An 18,757-nucleotide genomic window follows, 5' to 3' on the forward strand; every position below is an offset into this window, starting at 1 on the left:
TATTTTACTATTTGTTTCTCTAAATCTGATTTGGACTGCTGGCCTTCCTCTCGTGAGTAGAGAATTCCCTTTGTGTGGGGTGTCTGTGTCTGAGTACTTAGCATATCCCTAGTGCCTGGCAGTGATTCATCTGCCAGGCTGCACTCTGTGAGGGTAAACAGGGGAACTGTAAACTGAGAATTATACCCCAAGATGAACTCAGTGAAGGTGAGCAGGAGAACAGTGTTAGTTTTATTAGTTATTTGTTTTCCCCATGGGGAATTTCCCCCTGTAATTCTGCTAAGTAGGGGGTGGTGGGGTGAGGGAATCTCCTATTATACTAGATTTCTTATGATCAATAAATAGAACACCTATCCTCCTTGATGAGGCTATACGCCAACTTTCAAACCTCCCTCCCAATAAAAACTAGCTGGGAAACAAAGAAAGGAAAAGTGATTTTCTCCTTACTTTTGAAGATACATTTGTTATTTTAGAGGGTTTGTGTTTAATCCTATTGAGCTTAAATCTTTGGCATCATTCACAAATACCTTTCACTGTTTAAAAAAAAAACTTTATTTTTTAAAATAATTTTAATCCATTAGACCATACTTTATAAGTTACCAGTAGGATCTGAACCCAAGCATCAGACATGTTGCACTTTCAAGCTTTGTAACAATGCATGATTTTTCAAAATAAAATTTACATTTAGATTTACAATTTATGTTTTTGAAATTTACTAACACTTAAAAACATTGAAATTTGAATTGAAAGGGATACATGTTTAACTTTAGCACACAGAAATACTGTAAAATATGCCATTACCCCAAAAATGCATTTGAAAATGGAATGTGATTAGCCCATCAAATTGAAGTTTTAGTAATTAGTAATTCACATATAACCTAGTTAGCACCTTATTGAACTCAGCCTTTGAGTGTAAAAAAAATCTAGTGCATATTGTAATAGCTCAACATGTATTGTACAATTTCACCAAAGAGGTTCCGTTTTTTTGGCATTATCTGCCAATTTTTGAAAACTGGTAACGTTTCAGAAGCTTTCTACAACATATGGAACAATGGCTACAGTTAAACTTTAACAGAGAAATATAGGCTCTCTCTACTTGTTATAAGTGGACTGTTTTTAAAAGCAATCATTTATAAGGATTGCATCAACATCAGTTAGCAGAGGAAGATCAAACTTTATTGAAACTGCTTGCATACAAAATATATTGCACTATAACCAAACAAATGTCAACATAAAATCCAATCTGTTGTAGCTAATATGTACAGAGAATATTGCCCAAGAGCGGTTACATTACAAGGTCAGTCTACCTTGGTTAATTATCTACAGTATTTTAAACCAAACAGTTTACAGATGATGTGTGCAAGGTACCAATTTCTGTTTTCAAATACTATACATTCCCAAAATAAATAACTAGAAATCAACATTAATGTTTGGCAATACTTTTTAAGACATTTTTATATGTGTTAAATCATGTGCAGTTTGTTGCCATTTTTATATGCGTACTTGTATGCAAGGAAAAACAGTGGAATGAAAAAAGTAAAGAAACAAAACTCACAAAATACATCAGAGGCAAGATCATGTTTGTACAGTTCTGTACATAATCAGTGGCACTCCTACTGGAGTAAGTTTAATAAAAATAGATTAAAATGAAAGTCCTCACACAGTTTTACCCAGTAAATTTAATTCATGATCAGAAATAAAAAGAAAAAAAGTACGTTTAAATCCCCCTTTATGTACTTTGCATCAAGTTCCCTAACTCCTTCCAAACCTGCTTGTGAATCAGACCTTGTACCTCAAAAAAATTATGAATTATTCCTGCCTCCAACGTTAGTTAGCTATACTACTCCCTGCACTTAACAGGTTATCACATGTGGGAATGTTCTTCTTATCTCCCTTGAGATAAGCTCCAAATTAAAATTTTGAACAATTTCAAAACTTTTGTGAGGATGAAGAAATGTTATTTTTAATTGGTCATCTGGCCAAAAAGCAGGCACACATTATTAGCTTGTGAACAAGTTACATTTGTTCCCTCAGTAACAATGAATTTTTAGTTTCCCAGAAATGGAAAGATTTTTTTTTAAACTTCTTGTACTGTCTACAAAAAAATTACACCCCGTCTCAATAACACTATTTGCCAAATCTTCAGTGCAAAAGAAATCTCCTATTCTTATAACTGCCTAATCTGATGCTTATGTAAGGAAAAAATTATGGAAAGCATGCATTCTTCTATAAAGTACTAATGTCTGACAAGGTTTGCTACATATATTTTACATTTAGTGTTTCCAACTCATCTTCCCTGATTTCTGCATCCAAATATAATATTCCTACCTGCCAAGATATAAAAAAGGCACAGATCATACAACTTTTTTTGCTAATGAAAATGACAAATTGTTACATCACACATATTTCAGAGTCCACTAAAATACTGAAAAAGTGGACCAAAATGTGAACTGACACAGGACATAAAACGACATAGCATTTCATGAAGAACTTGTAAGTTAGATTGAAAACAGAAGCCCAATTTATTACTGCAAACACTATTTATTCTGAAAATTGAAATTGAGCAGTGATTTTTGACCCAATGCGTTAAAATGGTACAACTGAACAAAAAGTATACCAATGCACAGCTCAGTATTTTTAAAACAAACGAAAAGAATCTCATTGTTTGAAGTGCAAGATGTACTTGAAAGCATTTTTCAGAAGTTCAGATATTTTTATGCAAATATTTGTATAACTTCTTATTCTGAAAACAACTGCATACTGCTGATGTTAAAAAAGGCTAACAGAACTTTTATGTTCATTTCATGCCCTGCGCCATTTTGCCTACTATTTGTCTTTGGCCTAACAAGTTTCTCTAATGTGGAATAAGAATCACTGAAACAGTATAGGAAATATGACTTCAGAATTATGCAGTTTAGGGTACTCCATTCACCAATGGTTGCTGACCATCCACACTGTCTGATTTCTCTTTCTTCTGATTACGATCTTTACCCGTGCGCAGCCGACTACCTTCATTGGAGGTATTCTGTAATGTTTTAGCGTGGACGCTCCTTTCATTATTGCAGTCAATTCTGATCTGAAACAAGTTACAGTTATATAAAGCATACCCTTTAAATATTCCTGAAGTTAACTGTTAAAAGAGAGCGGTATCAAATAATTTAGGTGCCATCTTTAAGATTTTATTCAAAAAGGAAGCTAGCTTTACAAAAAAGTATGAAACAAAATCCCCCTGATTTTTTTTTTTTAAATATTTCAATGAACACCTGTAACTTTTAAAAATATATACATTTCATTGAGTGTTTGACTTTCCAACACCATAATGCACTATATTAGTATAGGAGAACCAGAAAGCAAAACAGATCCATCTACTATAGTTTTGTTGTTCATGCAGAACTGAAAATATATATATCGAAAGATTTTAAGCTTGTTTCAGTTTTAATCAAGATATTCCTAGTCATACAGTGAAAGAAGGATTTTTGAAAATCGACATTGCAAAGCTGTGATGCAACTATACTAACAATAATAAAATTCACTCTGCCACCCTTTGCTAAGACTGAATTTAATCAATCAAAAAGAGCTGTGGCTTTCGAAGTGGGCAAGAAGAATTTTGTTTGAAATGCAAGATTTTTAGCTTGATACTAGAATACCTTTAAATCCATTTTTGGCATACTGTTTTTTTTTGTTTGTTTTTTAAAAAACAAACTTTATTTACCTCCTGATTAGCCAGTAATTACGGAGGATTCATCAACATTCTGAAGCGCTTATTTTATTAGAGCATCTCATACAGCTCTCAGAAGAGTAAGAATTCATGATATGTTGATAAAATGGAGGCTACTTACCTGTAACTGGAGGTTCTTCAAGATGTGTGGTCCCTATCTGTATTCGACCGGTGGGTACGCATTTGCACAGTATGCCTGAATCTAGCAAGTAGTGTCTCTTGGTCCACACATGCGCACTTGTTCTCCTTGTGCTCTGGACTGAGGGTATAAGGCAATGTGGACTGGTGTCTTTAGTTTCTCTTCTTACTGCAAATCCAGTCATGATCCGCAGCAGAGGGGATGGAGGGAGGGTAGTGGAATTAACTTATATTTCTTCTTTGAGTGCTGGTCCCTATATGTATTCTATATGTGGGAGATTATTAAGCAGTAGTCAAACAGGAAGGAGTGCAAGGATACAATTGGTACAGAGATCTGCAGTACTGGTAGCAGTATCAGCAGCAGCCACTGCAACCTGAAGAGATGTTTTTGCTACGAGTTTTCCCTGATCAATAAGGGCTTAGCATTGAGATCTGTCCTCCTAGGGGAGTCTGTCCTTGAAGTCTTAACATTTTGCATCGTTGATGAAATCATATTTTGCTAACAGTGCCAGGCAGTTAGTAATTTTCAATCGAAGACCAACTGAAGAAAAAGCTTGTCTTTCCAGGAAATCAAGGAGTTTGGTGCCCTTGTCTGAATGTGTTGCCTTGGGATGTAGCAGCCTAGATCTCTCAGTGGCCGCTTGTCAGGTGCTGGCTGAGAAAACAGGAACTTCTCTTCTTTGGCTGGAACAAACTAATGCCTCTCAGCCCTGAAGGTTGCAAAATGTCCAACAGCTTATACTATGTCTCTTAGAACTCCTCAAGCTGCATCTGAAGCTCATATGTTAATCTCTATAGGAGTTCTTGATATTGCCTGTGATCATCAATGCAGAGATGGTGAAGATGGAGCAACCACCTCATCTGGAGGAGGAGGAGGCGGCATCTGTTGGGACTGTCGGATCTGTCTCAGCTTCTTCCTCATACTCAAACGGAGTTAGTAGGTGTTGGCTAGGAGAGTGTAAAGTTCATGCATGGATCCAAGGCAGTCTAGTTTAAGGATCCCAGGGCACCAATAATGCTAGTATGCCAGCTTGATCCATTGGGGAGGACCCCAGGGCATTGCGAGTCGCTGGTTTGCTAGGAAGTCATATCTGGGTGGATGATGGAACCCAGATCTTCTGGAGTTTCTATCCAGACTAGTCTCCCTATGTGGGGATGATGATTCACAGACTCATAGGACCGGAAGGGATCTCGAGAGGTCATCTAGTCCAGCCCCCTGCACTCATGGCAGGACTAAATATTATCTAGACCATCCCTGACAGGTGTTTGTGTTCATCTGGAACCTTCAAGTAGTCCAATGAGAAGGCAGGTTCCTGTTCAATTGGTGGAGCTACCAGTCAAATGCTCTGGCTCACGGAGGGAACAGGGTGGTGACCCAGGGTTCTTGAAGCAGATTATTCAGGAACACACCAGAGGAACAAAGTCTGACCAGAGAGGAGAGGAGACTGAGAATAGAATGACTATCTCCAGGATACCAGTGAACGAGACTGTTGGATCTGATACTTCCCTGGTTACAGCGGACATTGGGTCCTTTTAGGAACAGGCCTGTACTGGCACAGAGTCTACTCTTGATCTCATAGACTGTGCCCAGTGGGTGCCTATCCTCAGGTTTATGCATCTGAACTGAGGTCGGTACCAACGGATCCTTACTTCTTCATGTTACACTCAATTGAGGAGGTTTAAGTGGTCTAGGTCCTTAGGACCCACGTACAAGGAATCACCAGACTTGGATGGAGTCAGGGAAGGATCTTCTTCAAAATCTGCTCCCAGAAGTAAAGATATGCCTTGCCTGAGTGCCCCTTACTCTCATGAGAAGTCCTTGAGAGGGATTCTTAAGATTTAGAACTTGTAGCCTGGGCTCCTGAGCTCATGCTTGGAGGGGCACTGCCTATTGACTGAGCTCGGAGTACCGGGGGGTCCCCCAGCCAAGATCCGACTGGAGTCACATGGCCTTCACCATGGGATGTTTACTCAGCCGGAGCTCTCAAACCTCATATGTTTGGGAAGGGAAGGAGTGGCAGATACTGCACTTAGCTGAGAGATGAGCCTCACCAAGGCAATAAAGGCAACACTGATGTTTGCTGCTCACTGAAAAGATGTGTGTGTGTGGGGGGGAGATGGGGAGGGAGGGAGGGAGGTCAGGATATGCAGTGTGTAAATTCCAAGATTCTGGGGTCCTTGCCCACAGGAAAAAGCTTCCCAAGGTGGGGAAAAGCTAACTAAACCACACTAACTATGCTAAATGGTAAAAACTATCAAAACTAAGAAATATTCACAACATGATATGGATTACATTGAAGAAAAACTGAAGGAGCTGTGGACACTTAAGATTCCGACTCAGGCCATGTTGTGGTAATAAGGAACTGAAAAGACAAGGTCCACAGTGCCCCTTATAACCTTGGTTTGGAGCAAGAGGAGAACAGCTGTGCATGTGCATTCTAACAGAGGCTACTTGCTAGAAATCTCTGGACTCGGACCATGGTGCACATGCATAATGAAGTGTGGAATACCCAAAGGGACCAGCACTTGAACAGGTTAAGTGTCTTCCTGATAGAAAATTTCTCAGTTTTATTTCCTTCAAAAATATTTAGCAAAGAGAAAATGCACACTTGTAAATAATATGTCACTGCAAAATTCCGCAAACAAAAGTTTTATTCTTCATGTTTGTGTGGGGGAGAAGGCATCAACTCTACCAACTCCACTTCACCCCATCCAGGAAATAGCTTTTTGGCCCCGGCTCTGCAAAACCTGTTCACCTTACTTAGGAGTTGGAGCCTCTCAGAAATGGCTTTTTATTTCTTCAGGGGGTCCTTCCAAAGCAAAGTTGCCACAAACTCTCCAAGCAGAGACTTCACATATCACCATGCAGGAGGAAGTAGAAGCAGCTCCTCTTTTCCTTCTGTTAAGGCAGCTCTTACTAAGTGGCAGAAGACTCTCTGCACATGCCTAAGGCCTGAAGTACACTGGAGGTGCTTCCTCAGAAGACACTACATACACAGGAAAATACACATTCCTAGGCTCGTGTGTTTGTCAAACACCACAAAGGGAACATTTACTTGTCATAAAAGATTGGAAACAAAATGAACTGTAGAATTCAGTGTCCCTTTATGTGGGATTTTAATTTGCTTTCTAAACAGTTACTCACTGCTTGACTAGTTCATTGGTAATGAAACATTACAAATGTTTAATTTAATACCATAACTAAATTTAAAGATGTACCTTGTCCCCTCTAGAAAGCTATACTGGTTTCTTACTACAGGGTACTAATTTTTCATGCGTTCAATAATGCTTTTTCTAATGTTTTATAGTTCCTTCTCTTCTCCCCCCATTATAGTACTTGTGTTCTAAGCACATAAGACAAAAGGAGACAAAAGATATTGGTGAAAACTAGGAAAAGCCAGGGAAACTAAACTGAATTTAAAATGAAGAATGAGTTACAATTTTTTTTTTTTTTTTTTACGTACATCACAAACAGCTTGCCAAACAATCAGTGGGGCCACTGGATGATCGAGGTGCTAAAGGAGCACTCAAGGAAGACAAGGCCATTGCGGAGAACCTAAATGAATTCTTTGTATCGGTCTTCACTGCAAAAGCGGTGAGGGAGATTCCCTCAGCCATTCCTTTTAGGTGACAAATCTGAGGAACTCACCCAGATTGAGGTTTCCATACAGGTGGTTTTGGAACAAAGTGATAAATTCAATAGTAATAAGTCACCAGGACCAGATGGTATTCACTCATGAGTTCTGAAGGAACTCAAATATGAAATTGCAGAACTACTAATTGTGGTATGTTACCTATTATTTAAATCAGCTTCTTTATCAGATGACAGGAGGATAGCTAACGAGACACCAATTTTTAAAAAAGGCGATCCTAGCAATTACAGGCCAGTAAGCGTAACTTCAGTACCAGGCAAATTGGTTGAAACTGTAGCAAGGAACAGAATTATCAGACAGATGAACACGATTTGTTGAGGAAGAGTCAACATGACTTTTGTAAAGGGAAATCATGCTTCACCAACCTATTAGAATTCTCAGAGGGGGTCAAACATGTGTACATGGGTGATCGAGTGGACACAGTGTACTTGGACTGTCAGAAAGCCTTTGACAAGGTCCTCACCAAAGGCTCTTAAGCAAACAAAGCAGTCATGGTATAAGAGGGAAGGTCCTCTCATGGATCAGTAACTAGTTAAAATACAGGAAACAATGGAGAGGAATAAATGGTCAGTTTTCACAGTGGAGAGAGTAAATACTGGGGTACTCCAAAGATCTGTACTGGGACCAGCATTGTTCAACATATTCATAAATGATCTTGAAAAAGGGATAAAGTGTGGTAGCAAAGTTTGCAGACTATACAAAATTACTCAGGATAGTTAAGTCCAAAGCCAAGCATTACAAAGGGATCTCACAAAACTGGGTGACTGGGCAAGAAAATAGAAGATGAAATTCAGTGTCGATAAATGCAAAGTAATGCACATTGGAAAACAAATCCAACCGTACATACAAAATTATGGGGTCTACACTAACTTACCACTCAAGAAATCTTGATGTCATTGTGAATATTTCTCTAAAAACATCCACTCAATGTGCAGTCTCCGTCAAAAAAAGCTAACAATGTTAGGAACCATTAGGAAAAAGAGAGATAAGACAAGACAACAGTGAATATTATAATGCCACTATATAAATCCCACACCTTAAATACGGAGAGTGGTTCTGGGCACCCATCTCAAAAAAGACATATTGGAAATGGTACAGAGAAGGGCAACAAACATGACTAAGGGAGTATGGAACAGCTTCCATATGAGTAGAGATTAAAAAGACTGACTATTCAGCTTGGAAAAGAGATGACTGAGGGAGGATTTGATAGAGGTCTATAAAATCATGAATGAGGTGGAAAAAGCAAATGGGCAAGTGTTATTTACCCCTTCACATAACCAGGGGTCACACAATGAAAGTAACAGGCAGCAGGTTTTAAACAAACAAAGGAAGAAAATTTACCTGAAGAGATCCATCTGCTGTTCTCCCTTTAGAATCTCTTGAATTACGTTGACGGTTATCTGTTCGTGACTGTTCATCATTTCCTATAAAGAGAACGCAATATTCAGCAAAGTTGCTTCTCAGCACTAATTTTGTAAATTTTTTCCCCTGATTTTTCTCTAAGCAGTTAAAAGTACACAGTTAACATGGAGTTACGTTAAAGCTAAATAGCATCAAAAATATTCTTAATGATTAGATAAAGTAGAGCAGAAGTTCACAAACTATGGCCTATCGCTGGTTCACAGAATCTTTTGTGGAGGTCTGTATAATGGAACAAAACCATCCTGTGGATTGGGAAAGTGATCCACAGAATGAGAAAGATGAAGAATCAATTTTTGTAGGGTATTACCTATTTAAATTTTTCTACTGACAGCTTATTTATTTTCCAAGCTCAGCTTTATTGTTCCCAAAAATATCATATGTGGCACGATTCCCTGATCTTGATATGTCAAAGTAAACAAAAAGTAGCCTAGGGAAAAGAAATAAGAAAATCTCTATTCCGAAGACTTCATAATTATGTAAATTATGGTACATCACCAGAGTGCTAAATATATCAAATATTATTTAAAAGTGAGAATTTGAGTTAAGTTTAGACTTCAAGCTTGTTTCTCCCACTTTACTCCTGCTAATTCTTTCCTACTGCATATATAAATTACAACACTAAGTTTTAGTCATACACGGATATAAGAAGAAAAGATGGGCGTATTTCTGCAAGAGTACTGTATGTATTAGTGTTATATGGCCAAGAGTAGGACAAACACTGATTGACTCATAAAAGGCCTGATCCAAATCCCACTGAAGTCAATTTACCTTTGAAACCTCCACGACCCCGCCCGCCTTGGCCTCGTGCGCCACCTCCACGTCTTCGTCCATCTCCTCTGCGAAGGTAATTGTCTCGTTCTTCTTCTGCTGGGGCTAACGACCAATCACTAAGCTCATCTCTGTGATCAGACTCTGTTTCAGAAGCATTCGATGCTTCAGAGTTAGTTCCTATCAAGAGTTAAAAAAAAGTCATTGTCTATTTTCATTAATGAACTATTGTAGAAAAATCAACCAACACTGCAACAAGCTTCCTTTTAGGAGTGAACTTAAAATTCTTGTTCCATCATCAGTAGAACTTGGTTGACAGAAATAAAGCTCTTAGTTACAGAGTTTATGTACCAATTCACTTAGGTAACATGAATGTCAACCTCAGAAGAAAATCCTCCAGTTCCCAGGGGCAAGTCATGTTGTATATCTACCCACCAGGCAGGGATAATTAAATTCAATTGTCGTTAATGGTAAACTTATGAAGTTCAAAATTAAAGATCATACTCTGAATAGACAAAGCCAAGTTTGAATACAGCACTCATTCTTATCAAAAGGTTTTTGGGGTCCCATTATTCTGTATGTTATATTCATAATATATATAATATACTCCAGTGAAGTTCAGTGGCACATTGCAATAGCCATATTAAAAGTGACCTTGAAATGTAGAACTTTGGAGAAATAACTAAAAACTAGCTCATTCACTTTTTACCTGATATTGTACTACTGAAGTTAGATTTTCAAAACTTGATGAAAAGCATATTACTGCTGAATAAAGACTCAAGTTAGTGGATGGGTGGAAATTCCATAAATCCACTTCAATTTGTCCCTACCAGGACATCCTTCATTTAAAACTAACTTGATTTCAGTTGGAGCTGATAGGTGCACTGCACGTCTAAGTATCAGATCATTTTTTTAGGTGTGGGTTTTAGGAGCCTACCTTTAGATTCCTATTTTTGAACTTCTTGGCCTATTAACCCCTGAATGGAGAAAGTAAAAAGAAGACAGTGTGTGGTGGCCTGATGTGGGAAGCAGAAGTGGGTCAAGGACTAAAATGAGTTTCTTAATCAAGTTTGCTGTTATTTTTTCCGACCCCCCCAAACACTGGCTTGTATCCTCCCCACCTGCAAAATAGTAAAAGAAACCCGAAGAACCTCCCCCCTCCAAGCCTGGAAGGTATTACTAAATGAAACACAAAGTATATAATTCACTTCACTAGCATATTTATGCTTTAAACTGAAAAAAAGCACAAATCATCCAAAGTGAAAGGTCTGTAATTCTTAACACAATAGCAACATAGAGTACTGCTAGTTAAATTTTGGATAATATGTTTTTATCAACCTATTTGCTGTTTTTCATTACCTAGCATATTATGCAATTTTGACCAAACCATCTCAAATGTGCTAAGAACACACATGACTAATGCTTTATGGTTGGACAGAAATGGAGGTCAGTTTAAAAACCTGACAAAATTCTGAATTAAACTCTCCCATCTTCCATGACTGTACTTTCACTTTTCTGCCATTTTGAGGTAAACTGACAGCCTTCTTCAAAAACAGACTCGGAGCAGAAATCTCAGATCTTGGATTCTAAATGCTACAAGAGAAGGAACAAACTCCAGATAGCTGTCCAGGTCATATGTTCTGCCTCTTCCTGTTCTGGGTTCAATATGTGATCTTCATTTGCATTTAGAATCTGAAATGCTGGTTAAGCAACTGTAAAGTTCTAGTAGAAAAGTGGTTATACATATACATACGTACATACATACATACATACATACATACACACCCCTCTATATATCTAGATAGTTCTAGATATATAGATATAGATAAAAATCTCTGTGAGGTTACAGTTCTTTAATGAGATCAAGCCAAACTTCTACAGAGACTACAACCAGCAGCCACCAGCCTGGAATCCATCTAATCATGCTAAACTTTCCCTTCTGTTGCTTTTATAAATGTAGGTACCTATTCATGGAAGCAAGTGTCACTGGGAAACGGCGACATTAATCCCCCCTTTTTCAATCAACTAATTATGAGGCTGAAGATACGGAATATCTTCTTTCTCAAGGGCTTTTAAAGAGCATACTGAACTTCCATATACCAAACGTTTGGAATGATTTCACCTCAGAAGTTCTTATCTTTTTCATTTTCTGTTAATTGTCCAAGTAAATGGCAAAGATCTGTGTTACACTTTTACTTGCATTCTTCGTAGAATCTTCAGCGACTGGGAATAATATTCTGCAGTTTTCTTTTCAGGTGAACAATCGATATTAAGTAGGAAAAAAGTTTTCGTTGCATGATGCTTGTAGCTATCATCAGGTCATTTATCATGTTAACTAACCTTTTGCACTAGTGTCAAGGTTGATTCTTTTATTTATCTACCCCCTTTTATTTCTTCACCCGCAGCTTTTAATAGTGGACCGGTGAGCGTATCAGTCTATCGTAGTATTAACCAGGGCAAAGTGCTTCAGTAATTGATTTTAAAAGTTAATTCTGTGCTCCACTGAAGATGTTAGTATAAAAGAAGGCTGCAATGGTCTTATCAAGTTCAAGTCTTTGCCTTTCAGTTATTATGCCATAATCACCAATTGATCTATACTATTTTCTGGGTATGAAATGAACAGATTGCTTTTGAATGAACAAGATATTAAAGAGCTGCTGGGAGACGTGGCATGTGAGCTTTAAGTATCATTCTAGTTCCACTTTGAAGATTACACTTTTCCACTGAACACAAAAGTTCCATTCAGTGGCACATTTGATCTTAAACAATCTGAAGAAAACAACTGCATGCGCTTCTTCAGATAAGCACAAATTTGATACCTAATCTGATTAATATTTATTTTATGGTAGTGCCCAAAGCTCAAAATGAGATCTGGAATCTCATTATCCTGGGTGCTGTACAAATGCAAAGACAGTTCCTGCCCTGGAAAGTTTACAATCTAAAGGACACATTGAAAGGTTAGGGATAGGAAAAACATACAAGCAAATGAGCATGATGATGAATTACAGTTTTTTTAGTTACCTGTAAAATCTTAAAGTTTACATTTTACTTCAAAAGGGTTCTGTTTTCAGTACTTCAGTCCATTTAATTGCTTCTTTTCTATTACCATCCTTCAACATATTAAGATAGATAACATATACAAGTTTGGTAATCACTGAACAATAACTACATGTTTTTTTCCAAGTAGGACATTGGGCAGCCTTCCTATAAATAGTACTCTTGATGAATAACAATTTTAACCTAATTTTAAAAGCTCCACTACTAATCCCCTGAAACATCCAGTGCTCAAGCCCTATGTTTTACTAGATTACAATTTCAGAAAATTATGACAACAAAGTCAGTGTCCAGAAGACCAATCTTAAATTATAGACATACTGGTAGTAACTACCTGAAGCATAGCCTGGACCACGTCTGCTGTGCCCTCTGTTTCTGTAGGGTCGACTGCCTCGTCCAAGTCCTGGACCATCATCAGTCATATATCCTTTTTCCTTGTCAGTACGATTTGGTGGTGGTCTAGAAGTAGCTCCAATCTGTCGGAGCTGTTCATCGATCTGCAATCTTTCCAAACGTAGCTGGTCTACCTCCTATATAAAATAAACAATTTGTCATATATAACTGCTATTAAATTACTACCCAAATGTGGAAATTAGAAATGTTTTCCAGTTTTTGAAAATGAACCACAGAGCAACATGCCATGAAAGTGGTGTGTATTTTTTGTTTATAAACTCACTCCTGAAAAACTGATCACTCCAGAGATCAGTAACCTTCAAGTCAACATACTAGAAATACCTTACTTTTTCAAAATTAGTTGTTGCTAGAAAAGTCTGCAAGGCTGCTGCTTTTTCTTTCTGGCCCTAACTATTTCACATTTAAGTTTAAGAGTCAAACAACCTATTCAAAGGCAGAGGAAGTGAGGCATGTGCTTCCTTTAGTTCAGGGGTTCTTATTTTTTCTGTACCAGGCTCCAGAAATATGGGGAGCACAAGGCAGTCACAACCAGAAGCTCAGACACCACTACTTAGATGATTTAAAGATATGATTATGCATGCTGTTCATCCACTCCTTGCAAAAGGTCAACAGAGAAAGTGCATTGGGAAAAGTCACCTTGGTTGAGTATCATTATCCCAAGAGTCCAAGAATCCGATAGGATACTTAACTGTTTCCTCAGACTCATTCCTACCCACTTAAGGATCTTAAGTAAAACTTTACCATCTTTGGAAACATTAACAGTTAAGTCAGATGGCATCTATGTAAATATTAGGGATTTAACATTTGCTCCCACACACTGCTTTTGTGAAACAACTAGCTGACAGTTGCAGTCCTGGTAAACTGCTCCTCTGGTCATTGCCAGCCCTGAATGCTCCTTGTGCTCTGCTGTGGAGTCTAGGCTATTGAGTAGGTATGTGGTTCTTAAGAGAGTATGCCTTGTGCTGAGGTGTTTCTTTTCATGTTCCACTATTTTGTTCAAGGAAATAGTGAGGAGCACAAAAGAGAACAATCCAGTGACGATTCCTGCACAGGTCCAATCAATTCCACTCTCAACTATTAGCTCAGTTGTTTTATCAAACTTTTGATTAATTAGCACAGCTTTCTAAAAGAACTTGTAAATTTGTCAAGTTTACGTAGAAGACACTGTTTCCCAATCCTCACTAATATCGTCCATTTGTTCCACATATTTTACCCAGCACTCAAACCTCAAAAAACGAGGACAACTGTCCCCTCGCAGGGTTGGCAGTCTGACAACTTAATAGCATGGTAGGACCTACTGGAGAATACACTGCGCTATCATCGCTGTCAGACAAGCCAGGGTCACTGCTGTGCCGCTTTGAGGCACTGTGGTAGGATTTTGCAGTAAGATTTTGAGGAGGTAAATGTGCCACTGACAGCATAGCCAGCAAGTGGTTGAAGAAATGGCTAAAACAACACGAATAAATGTGCCCCAGTTCTTTGGGTGTCCCTCAATGCATTCCACGGTTGCAGAGTGGAGTTCGATCGACTAGGGGCTGCTAAGAGTCTGAGGGGCCAAAAAAAAAAAAAAAAAAAGGACTGCTCTCTCAGTGTGTACCTACAACTGCAGGACACTGACAAGAAATGGACTTGATCAACCATCTAATGGAGGAGGCGGCGGCAAGGACAGCCTGCGACATCCTTGGTCTTTGCGAAACACAACGAAGAAAGGAGATGGAAGCGAAGTGGAAAGACGGAAGTTCCATCATGTTGGGAAAAGGAGAAGGCATGAGAACCGCTAGAAGGAATTGGTTTGATCGTCAACAAGGAATGGTCTTCAAAAATCTTCTCCTGCAAGTTCAAGTAATCATGCATCGGAGTGCTACACCTCCAACTGAGGAAGAACAGCACCCTCATGATTATCCAGAGCTACGCTCCCACAAGCACAAGTGAAGATGATGATGAGAAAGAATTCTTTCAGGAGCTGGAGGAAACTCTCACTAAAAAATTCATGTATATGATTGTGATGGGAGACTTCAATGCCACGGCTGGAAGAGGGAAAGAAGGCGAAAAGTTCATTGGAAGATATGGCATTGGTGAAAGGAATCCATGAGGAGAACGACTGGCAACTTTGCCAGAGACCAAAGAAATGTTCATCGGTAACACATGGTTTAAGAAGGCCAAGAAGAGGTGGACATGGATCGCACCCACTGCAAAGAACAAGAATGAGATCGACTATATTCTGATTGATAAGCAGTGAATTGTACAAGACATCTCAAGTAGTGCCATCGTTCAACACCGGCAGTGACCATCGTTTGCTGAGAGCGAGGCTCAACTTCAATGAAAAGGTGGAGAAGAAAGCACTACAGATGGCAAATCAGAGACTAGGCAATCCTGAAAGCAAACATTTCCAAGGAAGACTTGAGTCTTATATAAATACGACGAGGACAATAAAAACTTCACTGATAAGTTGAGGCCACGTGTGAAATTAGCCGAGAAAGAAAGACTGAAAAGAGTGAAGGGAAAAATCTCAGAAGAAACGAGGAACTTGCTACAGAAGCAGAGGAATATGAAGCAAGATGATAGTGACAATCTTGAGTACTCCCTTCTCTGCAAGCTGATGAGAAGATGACTACAGGAGGGACTTCAAGAAGTACGAACATGAAAGGCTCTCCAAGATGGCTGGAGATCGGGAATTGATGCTGTACAGGTCGACAATAACGGTGCTGAAGAACAAGGATGGAAAAGCAGTAATCAACAGAACAGGGATGGAAGCGGTCTGCAAAGATTTCTGCACCCAGCTGTCTGCATCTCAAATAAAATGTCCCACTACTAACACTTCAACAGACCAACGAGCACGTACTCCCAGTCCTCATCAGCGAAGTTCGACATGCAGTTTACCAAATGAAGGAAGGAAAAACTCCAGAAAAAGACGGACTGACAACCGAAATGATAAGAGCTGGAGGCCAAGACCTCTGAGAAGCCCTTGCTCAGAGGTTTAACTGTTACTTAGAAATGCAGAGGATACCATCTAGCTGCAGGGAGTCCAACACCATTTAGCTGCACAAGAAGGGCGATTGTGAAGATCTGAAGAACTATTGTCCCATATGCCTGCTCTCACGTGTCTACACGCTGTTCACCAAAACAATAGCAAACTGACTCTTACAGAGTCTGGACAAGCAGCAGCCGAGAGAGCAGGCAGGTTTCCGAAGGAATTTCGGCACAATGGACCATGTATTCACTATAAACCAGCTAGTGGAGCGCTCAAGGGAATACGAATGCCTTCTATGTATTTCCTTAGTTGACTATGAAAAAGCATTCGACAGCGTAGAGATCAGTGCAGTACTGAAAGCTCTTGCAGAGCACGGCATTGACACAAACTATTTCAAACTACTAAAGGAAGCAAACTTTCACTGCACTACAGCTATAAGTCAGTTTGATACTCCCGTCGCAAATCCCAGCCAAAAAAGTTGTGAAGCCAGGAGACACGGTTTTACCAAAACTCTTCACAGCCTGCCTCAAAATGGTAATGAGGTGAATGAACTGGAATGGTGGAATCAGCATCAAAGGAGAGCAGTTAAAACATCTCAGATTCACAGACGATATCGTCTTGATTGACGGAAACACTATCAAACTACAAAACATGCTGCAAGAACTCGACACAAAAAGCAGCCATAGCGGACTGAAAATGAACCGCTTTAAAATGAAATTTATGAAGTCTGATGCCTTGCCAAAAGGCCCAAATAACAGTCAAGGGAGAACAAATTAGAAGAAGTTGAGCAATGTCTATCTGGGCCGAGAAATTAACATGCACCACAATCAGGAAGGCGAACTCTCGCGAAGGAAGAGAGCTGGTTGATACGCACTGAATTCTATCGAGGATGTCCTCCAAGGAAAAAAATCAGTAAGGCAACATGCGCCAACCTCTTCAACTCAACCATACTGCTGGCAATGTTGTACGGCAGTGAAACATGGGCGCTGACAAAGACAGAACAACAACTGTCTGTCACGGAGAGGGCAATGGAAAGAAGAATTTTGGGGATTTCAATCCGCGATGGAGTCTCTAATGAAGTGATCAGACAGCAGAGCTGAGTGCAGGAGGCTGTTATGGAAAGCAGGTGTAATAAAATGCGATGGGCCAGGCATGTAGCTAGGCTCACTGACAATCAATGGACTGCAGCTGAGTAGTACCCACAGGAACTGAAACTACCACTTGGCCGACCTCCAAAGAGATAAGATTTTATCATGAAAAGGCATGGTCGCACATGGAGAAGGAAGGCCAAGAGAAGAGAAGAATGGAAGATGTGTTGTGATCGGTGCAATCTACATGAGGGCTGAAGGACTGATCGATCTAGGTGATTTTACCCAGAAATTACAGCCATCTCTCATTCTCTTCATCCCTTCTAATTTGTCTCCCTACCTTCCTCTTCCACAAACAATCCTGGTTAACTTTACAAAATAGCAGGCACATTTGGCAAAACACTTGTGTATGAAGGAGAGGTAGTATCTGTCTTCTGCTCCTGTACCAGCTGCAACATAGCTATTAAAATTAAAGGAGCAATTTTCTGCGGTTATGTAGTCCCTCATGATATATATAGAGAGAAACAGTTTTTAAAACATCTTGACTATATTTTTAAATCATCTTTACTAGGAACCCTAAAGGTTTAAGACTTTTTTCATTTCATGTTCAAGCACTTAAGATCCTTTTTAATTGTTAAATTTCCTTGTCAATTATTACAAAAGCTTTGAAGTAGTGTAATATAATTTTCCTCACCTTTAAATAATTTAGGTGATAATCTAAAAGCACAGTTGCGTTAGTGATGCTGTCCTTGGTTCCCACAAATACAAATGGTACCATTCCCTGAAAAGCAAGTATATATTCTGTAAATCCTTGCAATGATATTTACATAATTACAGTGATCCTAGTAATAAATATTAAAGCATGACTACAAAATATATGAAGAACACCCTTCATAATGGGGACACTCATTAAATTCTAAATTTCATAAACAACTGACATATCACCTATATTAACAGCAGTAAAAACATACTTATTTACTTGTACCTATAGTAAACTTAGCCTTACAATATTCCACTCATCCACGGATAGTAATTTTATCTTGGAGGGGAAAAGTAAATTCATATCTCATTTTGTCCATTAACAGTTATCACAATAAAGGTGGGCAAGTAAGTTCTGTAGTTGGGATAAGTAAATTCTAGACGGAGTTACATTTCGGTAGTGTGCATCATAAAGCCACGTTTTTAGATCATACTTTCTGAGCCATGTTAAAAAATCAATTAGCAGAACTTTTCAGCCATCTTATCTTCCCTCAAACTCAATATAAACAATGTTTTTCCATACAGTACCAGCTTCTAGGTGCAAGGTTCTTTTAATCTACCACCTCAGGAAAGAAACCATTTAAGCACTTTAAAACATAAGCCCAACCAATCTGTGCATAAAATGGCACTTATTTCTCCTGGATCCTATAAAGTAATTTGTAAAAGGTGAACAAATAAAAAAAATCTTCATTAAGGTGAAGTTAGGACTGCAGGCATACCACCAGTGGTCTGAATGTTCATTACTTTTCAAAAACACGAATAGTTTAAACAA

At 38.8% G+C, this 18,757-nt stretch overlaps 1 protein-coding gene across 3 annotated transcripts in view; it reads right to left on the reverse strand.

Moving 5' to 3' along the window:
- Positions 1-528: 528 nt before the first annotated feature.
- Positions 529-18,757, reverse strand: part of FMR1 (fragile X messenger ribonucleoprotein 1) — a 57,245-nt gene continuing 39,016 nt past the window's right edge. For 2 of the 3 annotated variants that reach the window (XM_077825580.1, XM_077825581.1), the window contains 5 exons: positions 17,921-18,007; positions 13,088-13,283; positions 9,700-9,879; positions 8,851-8,933; positions 529-3,076 (listed from right to left, as the gene is read on the reverse strand). In XM_077825580.1, coding sequence (XP_077681706.1) covers positions 2,915-3,076; positions 8,851-8,933; positions 9,700-9,879; positions 13,088-13,283; positions 17,921-18,007 — 708 coding nt within the window. In that variant the 3' untranslated portion in view covers positions 529-2,914. The remainder of the gene's footprint in view (positions 3,077-8,850; positions 8,934-9,699; positions 9,880-13,087; positions 13,284-17,920; positions 18,008-18,757) is intronic. The other variant, XM_077825582.1, reaches the window with a different exon arrangement.

This window comes from Eretmochelys imbricata, chromosome 9 (genome assembly GCF_965152235.1).
Source record: "Eretmochelys imbricata isolate rEreImb1 chromosome 9, rEreImb1.hap1, whole genome shotgun sequence".
NCBI classification, from domain to species: domain Eukaryota; kingdom Metazoa; phylum Chordata; order Testudines; family Cheloniidae; genus Eretmochelys; species Eretmochelys imbricata.